General features: G+C 42.6%; 2 protein-coding genes across 10 annotated transcripts; one reads left to right on the forward strand and one right to left on the reverse strand.

The window, feature by feature from the left end:
• On the reverse strand, positions 1–3877 carry thtpa (thiamine triphosphatase). 6 transcript variants are annotated; one of them, XM_040126699.1, is made up of 4 exons: positions 3799–3877; positions 1323–1392; positions 558–1052; positions 2–418 (listed from the first exon to the last, which is right to left on the reverse strand). In XM_040126699.1, the coding sequence occupies exons 2-4, from the start codon at positions 1390–1392 to the stop codon at positions 318–320; spliced, it is 666 nt and encodes a 221-aa protein (XP_039982633.1). In that variant the 5' UTR covers positions 3799–3877; the 3' UTR covers positions 2–317. The 6 variants fall into 6 exon arrangements, with proteins under 6 accessions (XP_039982628.1, XP_039982633.1, XP_039982632.1 ...); XM_040126698.1 differs by lacking the exon at positions 3799–3877 and adding an exon at positions 2502–2666 and having other exon boundaries at positions 3–418; XM_040126697.1 differs by having other exon boundaries at positions 5–418; positions 558–1055.
• On the forward strand, positions 3109–14819 carry zfhx2 (zinc finger homeobox 2). 4 transcript variants are annotated; one of them, XM_040126686.1, is made up of 6 exons: positions 3641–3789; positions 5157–5315; positions 6058–6129; positions 6935–6995; positions 7406–11631; positions 12431–14819. In XM_040126686.1, exons 5-6 carry the CDS (start codon positions 7507–7509, stop codon positions 12866–12868), a joined length of 4563 nt encoding a protein of 1520 aa, XP_039982620.1. In that variant the 5' UTR covers positions 3641–3789; positions 5157–5315; positions 6058–6129; positions 6935–6995; positions 7406–7506; the 3' UTR covers positions 12869–14819. The 4 variants fall into 4 exon arrangements, with proteins under 4 accessions (XP_039982619.1, XP_039982620.1, XP_039982621.1 ...); XM_040126687.1 differs by having other exon boundaries at positions 3641–3765; XM_040126688.1 differs by lacking the exon at positions 3641–3789 and adding an exon at positions 4010–4025.

Here is a 14819-nt window from a genome sequence, read left to right on the forward strand (position 1 = left end):
TCATTATTAACAGTGAATGGAGAACATGACACCCTATTTATTTCCAGTATTTACAGTTACTCATACAATGTCCATTTTATAGCCAGGCAAAACCACAACTGTTGTTTGCAGTACACAGGACAAAAAAGTTCAAGTAGCGAGGAGAGGAGAGGTCTATAGCTGCTTACCAAATTTTAATATACAGGAAATGTCTTGACAGATTCAGGTCCACTTTGAGTGTCTGTACAGTTGCAGGCACATTTTTTATTTTGGGAATTCTAGTAAATAATACCTCGGTTTACAGATATGACTGTGCATATGTTAAAAACCTTGATCTCTTACAAAATGTGCACACTTAGTAGTTTTGCGTAGTGCTCAGGGTGATTTCTTTTAAGGTAAACATTCATTTTTCCTTCAACTCGCTGATCTCCAGTCAGACCTGTTAAGAAGAAGAAAAAATATTTTTGACTTTCATGAAAGCCCATCACAGAAGTGCAAACTGATATCCCACCTAATGAACACAATACATGATATTGAATGTATTAAATGACTGAGCAATATGACAGCTTTGAGCTCACCCAGCTTTCGAGCTGTTGTTTCAATCTTCTCCAGAGCAGCCTGCACATTGCCTTCTGGTACGACTACTTCTACCTCCCCCACGTGGTAGCCAAAGTCAGCTTGATCCAGATCTATCTGCACCCCCTCCTCCTCTAAAGTGAATGACCGCCGCACTGTTGTAAACTCTGCAAAGCATACCAGATTCATTTTGCTGAGCCAAGACTCGTCTTGGTCTGAGGAGCCTGTCTCTGTTTCTTGGTCCTCACAAACGTCTTTGATGACCTCTGTCACTCTCAGCTGAATTTCGGGCAGGCTGGTTATCTCCTTGTAGCGTGTACACAGCGCTGCTGCTTTACTTTGTTCTCCACTCATCCGTTTTGTCCTGCTGGCTTCTGCTGTTGGACACTTGAGCTCCCAGCATCCTTTACGTTTACGCAGCCACATGTCTCTCAAAGTCAGGTCAAACTTGGGGGTGTCAAAATACTGGTCGTGAAACTGACGCTGGCCAACATACACTGCTGAGGAAAGAAAGTGGGAGGAAGAGAAACAGATGGATAAATAAATACTGATGAGGCTGATACAGATAATTAAACTTCATTATTAACAAGAGACAGATGGCTAGTGTCACTACAGTTACAGAACAACCATTGCAATGAGTGTCATTAAATGTTGGAAAAGCCTTTTAGTGAACATTTGTAAATTGACGTGGATCATAGCATCAGATAAATGCCCCAACTCTTAATTTACCCATGTGTAAATTTGTGGTAGACAAATTAAACACATACCCTTGATCTCCTCCAGTGTTTTCAGAGTATCAGCATTGAATAAAAACTTTCTCTCCACTTCCACATTCATCTGAAATGACATAGTTTCATCAACACCTAAAGCACTATAGGATCACGAGCCAGGCTAAATTCACTTTAACCTTCTTTAAGACTCATATGAGTCTTTACAGTCAGTAACCTAACATGCAGTTGTAAGTCCTATATACAGATGTTGTTTTCACTGTGGAAAAAGCATTGGGCATATAATGTTTATGGCATATATTATGGTTTATTTAGTTGTTTCACAACTTTTTTTTTAAGAAACACTCTACAACTTTTACCCCAACACTAACTTGGGTGTATTTTACATTAACCAATGAAATAAATTAACTATGTACATTTACTCAAGCACTATACAGTTTGTGTAATGACTACAGTTTTGAGATACCTGTACTTTAGTAGAGTACATCCATTTTATGATACTTTTTTAGTTTTGAATGACTATATTTCGGACAGAGATGTTATACTTTTTACCCCACTATAGCTTTAGTTACTAGTTACTGTGCAGATTAATTTATTACATACAAATTAAAAATATAGTATATAATGCATTATTATGGATATAACTACCAAAAAGTTAAAAAAAAAAAAAAAAAAAAATTGTCTCCAGTTCAACATACTACAAAATTAAAATGGTGCATAATCCAATTACACAATAATAAATATTACACAAAAATAATAACACATCCCTCTTTTTCCTGTAGTTTTTTCTACAGTAAAATTTTTAATACATGACTTTTACTTGTAATATAATATATTTACATTACAACTTTTATTTAATTAAAGATTACTAGAGAGAGTACCTTTGTACTTCACCTAGATTCACCTAGATTTTGTCAACGTATTCAGATTTTTAGCTTGTGGCTGGTTTTGCCTTTGGTAAATATCGTATTGATTCTTTTTCGTCTTATTTTGTTTTCAAGCCCTTAGTACTGAAAACTGTTCGTAAATAACTGGTAAATGTAAACTGGACAGTTATATATTAGTATAAAGTAATATATCTTTATAAACAGGCTCGACTCATTCTGCCCACGCTGCAGCTGCAGAGTGGTGCATGAACTACAAGTCAAAATCCACAAACTGAACCACACATTGTTTAAAAAAAAACACATCACCGCAGCGAACTGCACCCTAACACACCTTCACAGCACAGGTCCTTAAATCCACCTAATTCGGCCTCAAAAACTGAGCGATAGATCAATCGGAGCAAATCCTACACGTCAGCAAATTTTATTCTGCACAGGCGCAGTTACAGACAGCTATGAGTGTATTGAGGAGCATCACCTCCTGCCCTAGTAACGCAGGGGGACATAAATGGTGCCGTTTTAATCCGCCCGTCTTCATCGATATTTACCCCACATACTCTCCACGCTGGCCGTCTGATGGGACACATGCGCCCACATCTGTATCATCCAGCTTTAATTAACTCGTCACTGTGTCACAGTCCAAGCGGGCAGGATAAGGACTCGTTTTTTATTTGTATTTATCTTTAATGTAAGAATGAGGAAGATTTAATATTAAAGGGAGGGGGCGGGGGCTCCCTGTAATCCTCATACTTAAATGGAAGTGTATCCATGAGACACAGTCTCATCAGTCTGAACTGATCAGAAAGTTACCAGTGCTGATAAATAACAATAGAACAGTGATATGTGGGTTGTAGAAGGCTATTTCTCCGTGTCCCTCTGAATGTCAGCAGCCAGCCTCGGGGGGAGCTGTGGTCTGTTTACTACAGGGAAGAGGGGAGAGGGAGGGGGAGAGCAGGAGAGAGAGAGAGGGAGGAGAGGGAGGAGAGGGAGGGCAGGAAAGAAAACTTTTCACTTCTGAGGAGCCATAGAGGAAGCGTGTGCGTGTGTGCGTGCTGGAGCGGAGACCATGCAGGTAAAACGCATTAGCTAATTGCTCTCAACTTAATTAAACGTCGTTGTGATCGGTTAATTGTGCTGCTTTGAGCGGGAGAGTGGCCTGCGCCTGGTAGAGGATCGAGAGACGACGGACCGAGCCTCCTACTAATCCGATCCCTCGTAGAAATCCAACATTAAACCCAAACTTTTTCCGCCTCTCGTCTCTTTCGCCTGCTCTCCCGACACCACCCCCACCGTCGGGCCGACCGCGGCGCCCGTCCTCCGGTCCAGAGCTTTTTAGAGCCAGTAACGGCTGAAGCGGTTAAATCATAGTTTACATGGACATGTGTTGCACCGAAGTCTTTTAGGTGTGGATTTCAGCGCTAACACGCGTCTAAAGGGGTCTGCTGGGCGGGGGGCAGAGAGGGGGGGGGCGAGTGTTTCCTAACACATCTGTGAACGGAGCCACGTTCGTTAATTAAACGGCTGTAGTCGGTGTAGGCCTCGGTCTGCGCCGAGCGGCGGCGGCGGAGGAGCGGCGCTACATACCCACAACCACCAGGGTACGGAACTAACTCGAGGACGAGGTTTGTCACCTGAAGCCGAGGGAGTGTGTTTTTATCCCGGTGAACCAGTCGGTGTGCTGGAGATGCAGTTCGCACCTGGTCCGGGCAGAGTTTGTTTGGGGGGGGGGGGGCGGGGGCAGTTAATTATCTTTCTGCTAACAGGCTAGCTAGCAAAGTCACACGGCAGTTCAACCCTTTGGTTTATGAGTTTAACGTAGAAACAGCAGCCAGTCTAAAGCGACGCCTGTCAGACAGAAGTGAGTGGCTTTCACTGCAGGATTATTTCCAGTAAACTACCAGCTCTTCCAGAGAGACAGCTGTAATGCGACGTTTCAGGCGCTGATCAGCCTAGCCTGCTAGCTAATTGATTCATCTCTGGTCGGCATAGCTAATTAGACTTCTCATTAATTAGCCAACTATGGGCAAGGAAACGTCAGTCTAGTTCTGTCTAGGCTGTTTATTATAAGAGTCGTGATGAAGGGCTTTTAAAGATGATACAGTGGGCAGATACAGCCTTGTCGAAACATTATATGGTCATATAACCCTGCTAGCCTGCTAATTGGCATGAGGAGGAAGTGAGGACTGTAGCGGTGGTGGCGTTGAACTGTTATCCGGCTGTATCTTGGATTATGGATGTTTGCAGAAAAATACATCAGAGCTGTGCGGTCTGTTCTGACTCATTTTAAAACTGCATGTGGAGCCAAGTATGATCTCGGATCATAGTTAACATGTTGGCTACATTTTTCTTGCATTGGTCAAAACTGAAGGGTGGTGATAGAGTGATTACAACTTGTCAGGCTGCACATGTTATTATTTGCTGGTTCTCCTGCAGTCTGTTCTGCATTTAATATATTAATAAAAAAAAACTAAATCTAGAGGTCTGGAACAATGGACCTTATCTAGAACCCAGTTTACCACAGTAGAAAAGGAAAACCTGCTGAAAACATTAGAAATATACTCCCTTACATTTCAAAGGTGTTGTTTAAACGGTTGCATTATGGTGTAATTTGATATGCTCATTGCAGACAAAATGTTGGGAACCTCCCTACAAAGCATGGTTAATGTTTTTAAAGAAGTCATGAATGAAATGTCAAAGACCTGTAGGAGTGAGCTACTAAGCTAGGATTAGTTTTACTATTACATGCTAATTAAATGGTACGGTTTAACATTTTTTAAACACGGCAGTTTATGATAAGTTCCACTCACCTAGCGAAAGTGTGAAACTAACAGTATACTTTTATTTTGATCTTCGTCACATGAAATTACTTTCTTACATCCCACATTCCTTTCTTTCTTTTGTCTTTGAAATCCTTTTATCTAGTGTTTTTGATAAACAGTATCAGCTCCAGAAAGAGTAGGATCCTCTAACATGATCTTGAATTTGTCAGGAGGAGTCTGGAGAGACGGTGAGCAGTGAAAGCAATGGGGTGGCAGAGTGGCTGTGCCCCCTCTGCCAAAAAGGCCAAACGGACAGATCCTCCCTGTCTCTGCATCTCACTGAGCAACACAGCGTACTTCCATCTTGTGTCGACAGACTGCTGGACATTGTAAGTACAGCTGAGCAGTATGGCCAAAATATAGTTCAACCCCCCCCCACACACACACACACACACACACGCACACACAGGTTATACACCCTGAAGGGTAAAACATGGTTACTTTGGATCATACATCAAGAATGTGCATAATGAGCTCTCTTGTTGCTGGTTGATATACAGGAGTTGGACAAAATATCAAACATTTTGCAATGATGTAGCTCTGCAGCAAACTTAGAAAATGTGGTAGTTCATTGTTTGTTTGTTTGTTTTTTTTTTTTTTTTGGTGAAACTCTTGTTGTTGATTAGACATGATGGTAATTTTTGAGGCAGTCCTGGCTTTGGAATTGATGCCTGAAGTGCTGGGGCATCAGTAACAGTGCAAAAATTATGTGAAATGCTATGAGGAGATTTATCAAAATCATGGTGACATATGCCAAAAACAGGAAAACTGCAAAGAGGAACAATGTTCAAAAGTAGACTCTCACCAACATTTTAAAATGACTCTTAAAAACATAAATGAGCGTCACCAAACAAGGACTGACTGCTGGGCCACTGTATTATAATTTGTTTCTATTACTTTGTCCCTGCTCTGTTGTATTTATTATATATTTATATGATAGGATCCCTTAGATGGATAACTTTAATAATCCCAATGTCTGGTCACCCATAAAAAGTAATAAACATTGGAAGAGACGCAAGTTATTTTAAATGTTGGTGAGAGTCTACTTGTGACCCGTGTTTCTCTTTGCAGTTTTCCTGCTTTTGGCATATGTCACCATGATTCTTCAGTTCTGAAGAACTGAAGAAGACTTTCGGATGAGAGGTGAAACGTCTTCAAGAACCTCAAACAAGTCCAGTTGCCTTCATATAGCACTTACAAATACTTTGACCTGGGGAGAGTTCTTCTCAGACAAAATTGTTTCATTCTTTTGATTCTGTATGTTATTACTAGATAATAATATAGGTAATCATCTAAATGTATGTATTGATTTCTATGTAAAATAATGGCCAAATACATTTCTAACTAAAAGACACACTAAAATTTATTATTTGTTGGATATGATTGTTTAGATACAATCAGGGAAAATGTGCGCTTATTTCGGCATAATCTATTAGTACATTAGTAATTAATAGTTTGAGTTGGGACTGACGGTGGTGCTTTCTTTTTTCATGACTTGTTTGAACAAATTCACTTTTGGCAGTCAGCACTATGTTCATTATTGTAATAGTTGGAATATTTCATTGTTTGGATTAGCCAGTTACTAAGTATGTCAGAGAAGAACTTGATGAGTAGACATCAAATTTGACAAAAATAAGCACGTCAGTGAACATGTGATTTGGAATGGGTCCATGACAGTTTAGTATGTAAAGTGTTTAGAAATAAAAGGAATTTTAATAGTGTATTAATTGAATTGAAGACAGTTTAATGTATGCCTTTTAGGGTAATTTGCAAATTAAAGGCTAGCAAGGCTTGCTATGTGTAATATAACCACACATCAGTGAGTCACACCAAAATGTTGTGCTGCTCAGAAGCTTTGTAGCATTCAGCTCATCTGAAAGGAGCCATTACAGAGTGAAGTCTGCTAAGGAAATATTGCCGTGTGTCTCCTTTCATTTTCTTTGAACAGGCTGTTATAAAACAGGGTGCCAGTGGAGGAGAAGACGACAGGGGTGCTCAAAAGTCTTCAGGTAAGGATGAAAAATACTTAGTTATTAAATCATGAAAAGAAAATCACAAGAATGATCACCATAATAACACACATACTGGCTTTTCTTTGTTATTGTAACAACACTGATTAGGTGTCTAATCACTGACTTTTTTAGCTTGGAAACCTGATATACCCTGTGAAAAGGTTATTATAATGTGGATCTTTCTGTCATACTAAAACGGTGTAAGTTATATTTGAAATTCTACAAAGGCAAAAACACACTCACTGGGTAAGTAATGGGGAATCAAAGAAATGCATTTACAGTGGAAAATTGCCCATAATGCAGGTTGGGTGGGTGCAGGTGGGTGAAAAAAAGTGTGCACTTCTGTTTTCAGTCAGTACCCCATTTACTAGAACCTAAAAGTTAAACCTGTATATTGCTTTTATCAGATGCTGAATCCTCTCAACTGAAGCACACTGAAGACATCAGTTCAGACCCCTACCAATCGAGCGAGACTTCAGACGCTACCCAGACGTTTGGAGACAAAGAGATGGAAGAAGAGAGATTAATGGAACAGGAGGGAGGTGAAGCTGAACCTGAGCCTGAGGAGGATGGAAATCAACTCACAGGAGCCAAACAGCAAAATGCAACTGAAAACGCAGAAATTGCAGACGCCAGTGAAAAGTCGGTTGGTAAAAATGGTGTGCCAGCTGAAAACAGCACACGGTCATTCAGATGCAATGCCTGCCTAGAAAGTTTTCCCAGCAGAACTGCCTTGAGCGTTCATTACAACTCTGCATCCCACATTCAGAGGATGACAACAGGCTCTGCAAAACAAGGTGGGGAAAGCGATCCCCAAACTCCCTCAGTTCCTGTCCTGTCTCGACCATATATATCAAACAAACCCTATCAGTGTGCTATATGTCGAGTCTCTTACAATCATGCCATCACTCTCGAGAGCCATATGAAATCTGTCTTGCACCAGACCCGCAGCAGGAATGCTGGAATTGTTGCACATGCTGCAAACAGTACAGTGGCCACTGCTGGTTTGGGAGGTAGCCCCCCCACTGCTCCACACGCTGTAGTGAGCACATCTGGAAGTGGATCCAGTCAGTTAGTAACCACCACCAATTGTGCTGCTCCTGGGACGGTGATGGTTACTGCTACAAAAGACGGAGAGCAGATTCAAACTTCACAAGTGGCTCCCTCTCTCCTCACGTCCCCTGTGGCCTCAGCTCAGGCAGTCTCAGCCTTCCTCACCCTCCTCACATCAAGTCCAAACCCCCTCTCTCACTCCCTCCACCACTCCCTGTTTGCGGCTGGTGCTGCTCCTGGTGCCCCTGCGCATCAGCTTGTGCCTCAGCCTCAAATGGTCATGCCCTTGATCTTGAACGGGCTGCAAGCCCAAAACCAGCAGCACCAAGAGAACCAGCAGGGCCAGCTCCTTACCCAGTGTGTGCCATTCGTAGGTCTCAGCACAGCCCAGCAAGCCCTCCTAACCCAAAGACTTAACAGCTTACCGAGCCAGTGGCCCTCTGTGGGAGTTCCAACAAACATACAGGCCTGCCCGGAAGAGCAAAAACAAACTATAAAGTGTGAGAGAGAACAAGAGAGGCAGGACAGTGAGGAGAGAGAGGAGAATGTCTCGGCTCAGATCAAGGACAGGGATAACAGGACGACAGAGAACATTAAGACAGAGAAACTTAAGGAAGGGGACATGAAAGAATTTGCACAGTGCCCTAATATAGAAAGCAAAGTGAAGGCTGAGAATAATGAAGACAGTGGGAGGGCACATAGAGATAGCACAACAGATGGAGACCGCTCAACTAATCAGTTGGACCTGGAAGGTGATAAAGCAGCTAGCCTGAATCTCTCCCCAGCAGGCACAGAGAAGAGCCTCCGCAATAACAACCTCTCACCTTCTGCATCAGTGCCCAGTAACTCAACCCTCAGTCCTGTAAATTTAAACCTTACACTTAGCCCTGATTCTACTCCTCAAAAATCACAATCGGGCACTAGCCCTTGTGGCTCTCTTGGCACCCCAAAATCCAGCCCGAGTACAAATGCCTTAACTAACAAACAACCTCGATCCCATTGTAACACAACGGGATCCATTTATCCAGACCTTCCAGTGCTGTCAGAGTTCCAGTCCGAGGTTCTCTGGGCATTCTTTGAGTCACGTAGTGAAGCTGATGCTGCAAGTCCTCCCCATGAAGACTGTGAGGCACTGGGCAGAGAGGTCGGGCTTTCTGAGGAAGAGGTACGTAGGTGGCTGAGCCAAGCCCGACATGCCAAACAGAGGCAGAGGGCGACAGAGTTAGACCACCTGCAAGGCTTGGCAGGATTTACAAGGCATGCCCGAAATTCTGACAATGACTATGATGACGAGGAAAGCTCACTGATTATAGCAGAAGGTGAGGATGATGCTGAAGCTTCAGGGAGTCAGGCAATAGATTTGTCTAGTACAAGAGGGAAACGCAGACAGAGAATTTTGGGAAGGGAGGGTCAGGGAGATTTCTGTCTCACTTCTGACTCAGAAAATGAGGTCTACACCTCTGTCATTGTGTCTGATGAGGAAAGTCAGAACGGGTCATTGAGGGAGGGTCCTGAGAGCCCTGCTAAAGGTGAAACACAGCGGGAGGTCCATGGTGATAAGGGGTCGGTTGGAGGAAAGGTACTGCGCTCCACAACTGTGTTTCTCTCTGATGCAGAGGATGAGTATGAAGATGAGGAGGCTGGAGGGGGTCAGAAGGCCAAAAAGAAAAAACGAAAGGGGGAGTTTGAGCGTGATGAAGTTGAAGTGAAGAAGGAGAGACCGGACCCAGATGTGGATCTAGAATTGGAGGCCCAAGGGGATCCTCCAAGTTCACACTCCCACTCAATGGACCATCCTGAGATTCCAACCAGTGCACTTCACTCACTTCCCTTGTCCCTCACTCACTTTTCTACTCAGTTCCTTAGCCCCTATGTCCTCTCTCTTACTCCCTCAGTGATTGGAGATGGGAACAAAGTACCAGTCTTCCCTAATCCACCAACCATCACACGCTTCTCCAGCTCTCTTCTCTCACAGTCTCTCTCTTCCCACAACCAAACTTCTCACTACCTGTCCAATGGTGGAGACTGTGAGTCTGCTCTGGACCTCAGCATGGGAAAAAACAGCTCAAAATCTGCCTATTCCTCATCACTTCTGGCTGATAAAATTGCAGCACAGAAAGGGCAGTTGCTGGATGGGCTCGGCCTGAGGCCTACATCCAAAGGTCTGGTAGTCGTCCAGGTTAAGCCCGAATCTGTTACTGCCATGCCCTCCTCCAACAGCAGTACGAGTCTTGTCAACTGCAATAACATGACAAAGTCCAGTATTTACATGAGGGCAGCAGAGAAAATGAATACTACATTATTGGAAAGAGAACGAGAAAAGGAGAGAGAGATGGAAAAGGAGAGAGAACAAGAGCAGCAGCAGAGGAAGTCCAAAGGTAAAAGGTATCGAGACATGCGACGTTCGCGCACCATCATTCAAGCTGAACAACTTGACATTCTGTATGGCTGCTATTTCAAAGATCCAAATCCTGGGAAACACGAGTTTGAACAGATTTCAGAGTGGGTCCACCTTCCCAAGAAGGTTGTTCAGATTTGGTTCCAGAACATGAGGGCAAGGGAACGAAAGGGTGAGGTCAGATTTATCAGCGATGGCACCCTGGCAGCAGTTGGAAAACCTCTCATCAAATTTACCTGGCCTCTTTCCAAACCCATATTCTCCAACAAGCCAGCTCCAAACAATACTGGGTGCATTACAACTACTCCAATTGTGCGCACCCTCATGAAGACTGAGAGGGAGCCTGTAAAAGAGCTGGGCAAACCAGCCGTGGTGAAAAAAATAACACCAGTTCCTATCAAGCCTAAGGAAGTTATTTCCTCTACTGCAGTCTCTCCTGTGAGCAGCAGTGCCTCTGCAGTGCCAAAGACCAAGCTCGAAACCACCAGCAACGTCACTATGGTCAAAGTTGCCCCCAAAGTCAACACCCCTGTCCTTTTACCTCCGCCCAAGGATCCAATCCCCATTGCTCCACGACCAACCCAGAAACGAAAACTAGAAGAGGAGAGCGAGGAAGAAAAGACTGATGAAGAGAGAGACAATGAAAATGAGTTGGGTCCTGGACCAGGGACCACTAACCGCATGGTGCCCAAGCTGCCCACAACTCCCATCAACAACAGGCCTCCTGCCACAACAGTGGTGCCACAAAAACAGAATGGGCTTAACTACTGGATTCCCAAAGTCCCCATTAAGATCAACACTCTATCAAGAGAACAACTGGCTCTTCCCACACACACGCCTCCTCGTACCATCCCCCCTCCTCCCACCCCTAGCATTGCCCCAGTTAGCCCGAATACCACCAGCTCAGCCAAAGTGGCCAGCCCCGCCACTCCGGTCGTGGCTAAATCAAGTCCGACTGAAAGCAGCTTTCTGCCCCACTCATCCAGCCGTAGGCCACGCACACACTTGTCCTGCCTACAGCTGTCCATTCTGCAGTCCTGTTACGAGACCTGTGCACACCCTAATGCCATGGAGTGTGAGGCGATTGGCACCGAGCTCAACCTACCGCTCAAGGTGGTGCAGATTTGGTTCCAAAACACCAGAGCCAAAGAGAAGCGCTGGAGGTTGCAGCAAGAAAAAATGGTAAGTGGACTTACACTGTTATCTTAATTTTAATGGTATTTTAGTTTTAAGTCTTTAGTACAAAATCACATTAACGTGCACAGGAAAGAGTAATAAAAAGCACAGCAACGTTAAACACTCAGACCAGGAAACGTTATTTTTCTATAGGCTACTTTAAGCCTTTCCTCTATGACTGGGCAATAATGTCACATTGGATATTGACAGTGGAATAGTATCGCGAACTTCTTGTGTTTTGACAATTTTGTGATTACCAAGGATTCCCAGCTAATTGTAATTATAAACAAGCTAAAAAAAAATCTAGTCGTTTAGTTGGACCTGTGAAACATTAATTTGATTATTTTATGTGAATTCTCTATATTGTGATTATAAAAAAAACAGTTACATTCAACCTTATTGCCCAGCCCTACTTTATTCTAGTCTTTTTTTTTTTTTTTTTTTTTTTTTCTCTGACAGTAAAATTTGAGTTCTGAAAATACTTTCATTTACATTCAGCATTTTTAACCATAATATTTGTTATTAATGTAACTGTATTATGTTGTGATTATTCAGAGAACTATTTTTTTGCTGCTTGAACTGTGGGTAAAAAACACATTTTGCTATCCACAAAAACAATGTAATAAAAACATGATGATGCATGAGCACTATATTACTGTCAAAAAAGAAAATTGTGCATATAGAAATTAGAGGGCTTGAATATTCTGATTCAGTCAAACCTGTAACAAAATTCAGACTTTAACAGAAGTGACAATCTTATTCCCTCCTCTTGTCCTGTTTAATCACCCCACCTTCCCATTTTCAGTCTCCTCTGTCAGGTGGAAAGGTGGACATGAGCTCAGGAAGCTACTTGCAGTACAACGCTCTTAAAGCCAATCGTCCCATCTTGCCCAAACCTGTTCAGCTGACAGTTACTGAACCTCCAGCTTCCCCAGTGGCTGGCCAGCCAGTGCCAAAGGAGACCCTGACAGGCCGCTGCGATGCCTGCAACGTCTCCTTTGAATCCCGGGCTGCAGCGAGGGCCCATGTCTTCTCTCCACGTCATCTGGCAACCCTGAGAACCACTAACTTTGGCCAGCCGACAACGCTTGTCAACAAGAACGGCACCGGTAACGGTGGACCTGGCAGTTCTGTGCCGGTCTCGCAGGTCTCTCATTCCACTCCAGTAACTAGTTCTGGTGCTGGTCCTGGAGGGGAGATCGTTATTGAGTCGCCTTCACCAACGGCCACCAGCAACAGTTAAAGACTCAGATCAGGATTGGTCTGCACACTGACTATTGTTGGACCCATTTGGGCTCCTCAGATTTTAATAAACAAATTTGAGCACTAATCCTCAAAAGCTAATATTGTTTAGTTTTTGAAGTATGCTCCCCCTGCACCCGCTATCCTACGCTCAACCTTCACTGACTCGAAATCCGTTAATCTGTAGAGTTCACCTGGAATCCAACTCAACAGCAGACTATTTCGACGCTGCTTCTCACTTAATCAGCTGCTGCCTGATAAGTGATGAACACACACCTTTTATCCAAACATTTTTGGTCCTAACCCTGTGGTTATATAATACCTTACTTCAGTGACCTTCCTATAATTTGTAAAGGCACTCAGCTTGCCATGCTCGAACTGTCCTACCCTAACGACTGATGCAAAAGTGTTTCTTCTTTGGAAGTGGCCATTTGACACTGGGCCCAGAAACACTTTTTGGAATAATAACATGAAATACTCACGTTAATAACTCCCAGTTTGCTCCTGTGGAAATGTTTTCTTATCCCTCCTTTCACTTCTAGAGCAAAGATTGCTTGGGTAAAACATGACTGGACTGAACTTTTGGGAGAGGAAGAACTGGTATTGACTGTCACCTTTTAATTTGCTATGGGAGTGTGATCTGAAGTGTGTTGTCTTCTCACTTGGGATATAAAAAGAGGTACTTCAGAGAGAATAGGGCTGTTGAATTGTCCCCATTTACATGTTCATAGTTTTCACGACAATCCAAATAGACAGGGCAAAAAGAGGCTGAGGAACGTAGAATCCTGGCATACCGCACTTTGACACATTTTACATTGTTTGAAATGTTTTTTTTTTAAGCATTCTAATGCAAGTGTCTTTTTATCGAGAGATACATTAATGCATGTTGGATGCCTTAATATAAATCACGTGAAATAAATTTTTTTTTTTTTTTTTTTTTGGCTAGTCTAACAAAACATGCTTTAGGAGTGACCATAATATTATGGAAGAGGCAGACCTGGGGCGACATGGAAAAGAGCTCTGTTCCAAAATGCTTTTTGTATACATTTCTGAGGGAAACTCTCTGAATGTCATATTCTTCATCTAGCACGTAACAAATCCTGCCCGAAAAGTTCTCATCATTCTCATGGCCAAGGACTATAATTACCAACTATCTTGCTTTCACATCAGATTTCTTTTGATCCTGTGGGTTTCACTTTCCACTCAAATGTGTATATCTCATGTTGGAATCCAGCTCTTCAAACCTGTTGAAAGATAAATGTTTTGACCTACCTAAGGTGTGTTAGAAATATGACAGCCTTAAGAGGAAACACCACAAGGTATATCAATTCAACCCTAGGTGATCCTCGTATGTTAGTGAATTAATTTCGTCCACATCTAGCAGCAGGCTCAGACTGGTTGCATAAATTTTACTGTTTTGTTTGCCATGAATACTGATCATAAGACAGGAAAGTTAAGGTCTCATTTTACTCACAAAAGTATTTATACAAATGACAATACAAGCAATTAAAAACTGGTGTAACAGATTTTTTTTATTTAGGTCAAAACCAATCCTCTATAATTAAGAGAAGGTGGCTTGAAATTGGCTTTTTCTCGTACTCTTTCTGTCTCCACGTTTTGTTCAGTTTTTCAGAGCTACTAATTCTGGTAATGTACATGCTGTGAAATGAAATCTGACACCTGGAAACCGTGACAAGGGAGAAAGTTGGGTATTATCAGTATCCTTAAGGGACTAATGGATACTTCAATCTAGGAAGCAAATTGGGAAACATTAAATGTGTTGACTGAGAGCTAATAAGATGGTGCTGTGTTGAAGGACACATAACATACTAAAGATGTTTTCCTTCAGTTTAAGTTGTATATTAATGTTACTATTGATAGTTTTAACAAAATGCAAAACTAAAACATGAACTTTTGTAAAGAAATATATTAAAAATAACTGATATTCCAAA

Source organism: Xiphias gladius, chromosome 5 (assembly GCF_016859285.1).
Source record: "Xiphias gladius isolate SHS-SW01 ecotype Sanya breed wild chromosome 5, ASM1685928v1, whole genome shotgun sequence".
Lineage (NCBI taxonomy): Eukaryota > Metazoa > Chordata > Actinopteri > Istiophoriformes > Xiphiidae > Xiphias > Xiphias gladius.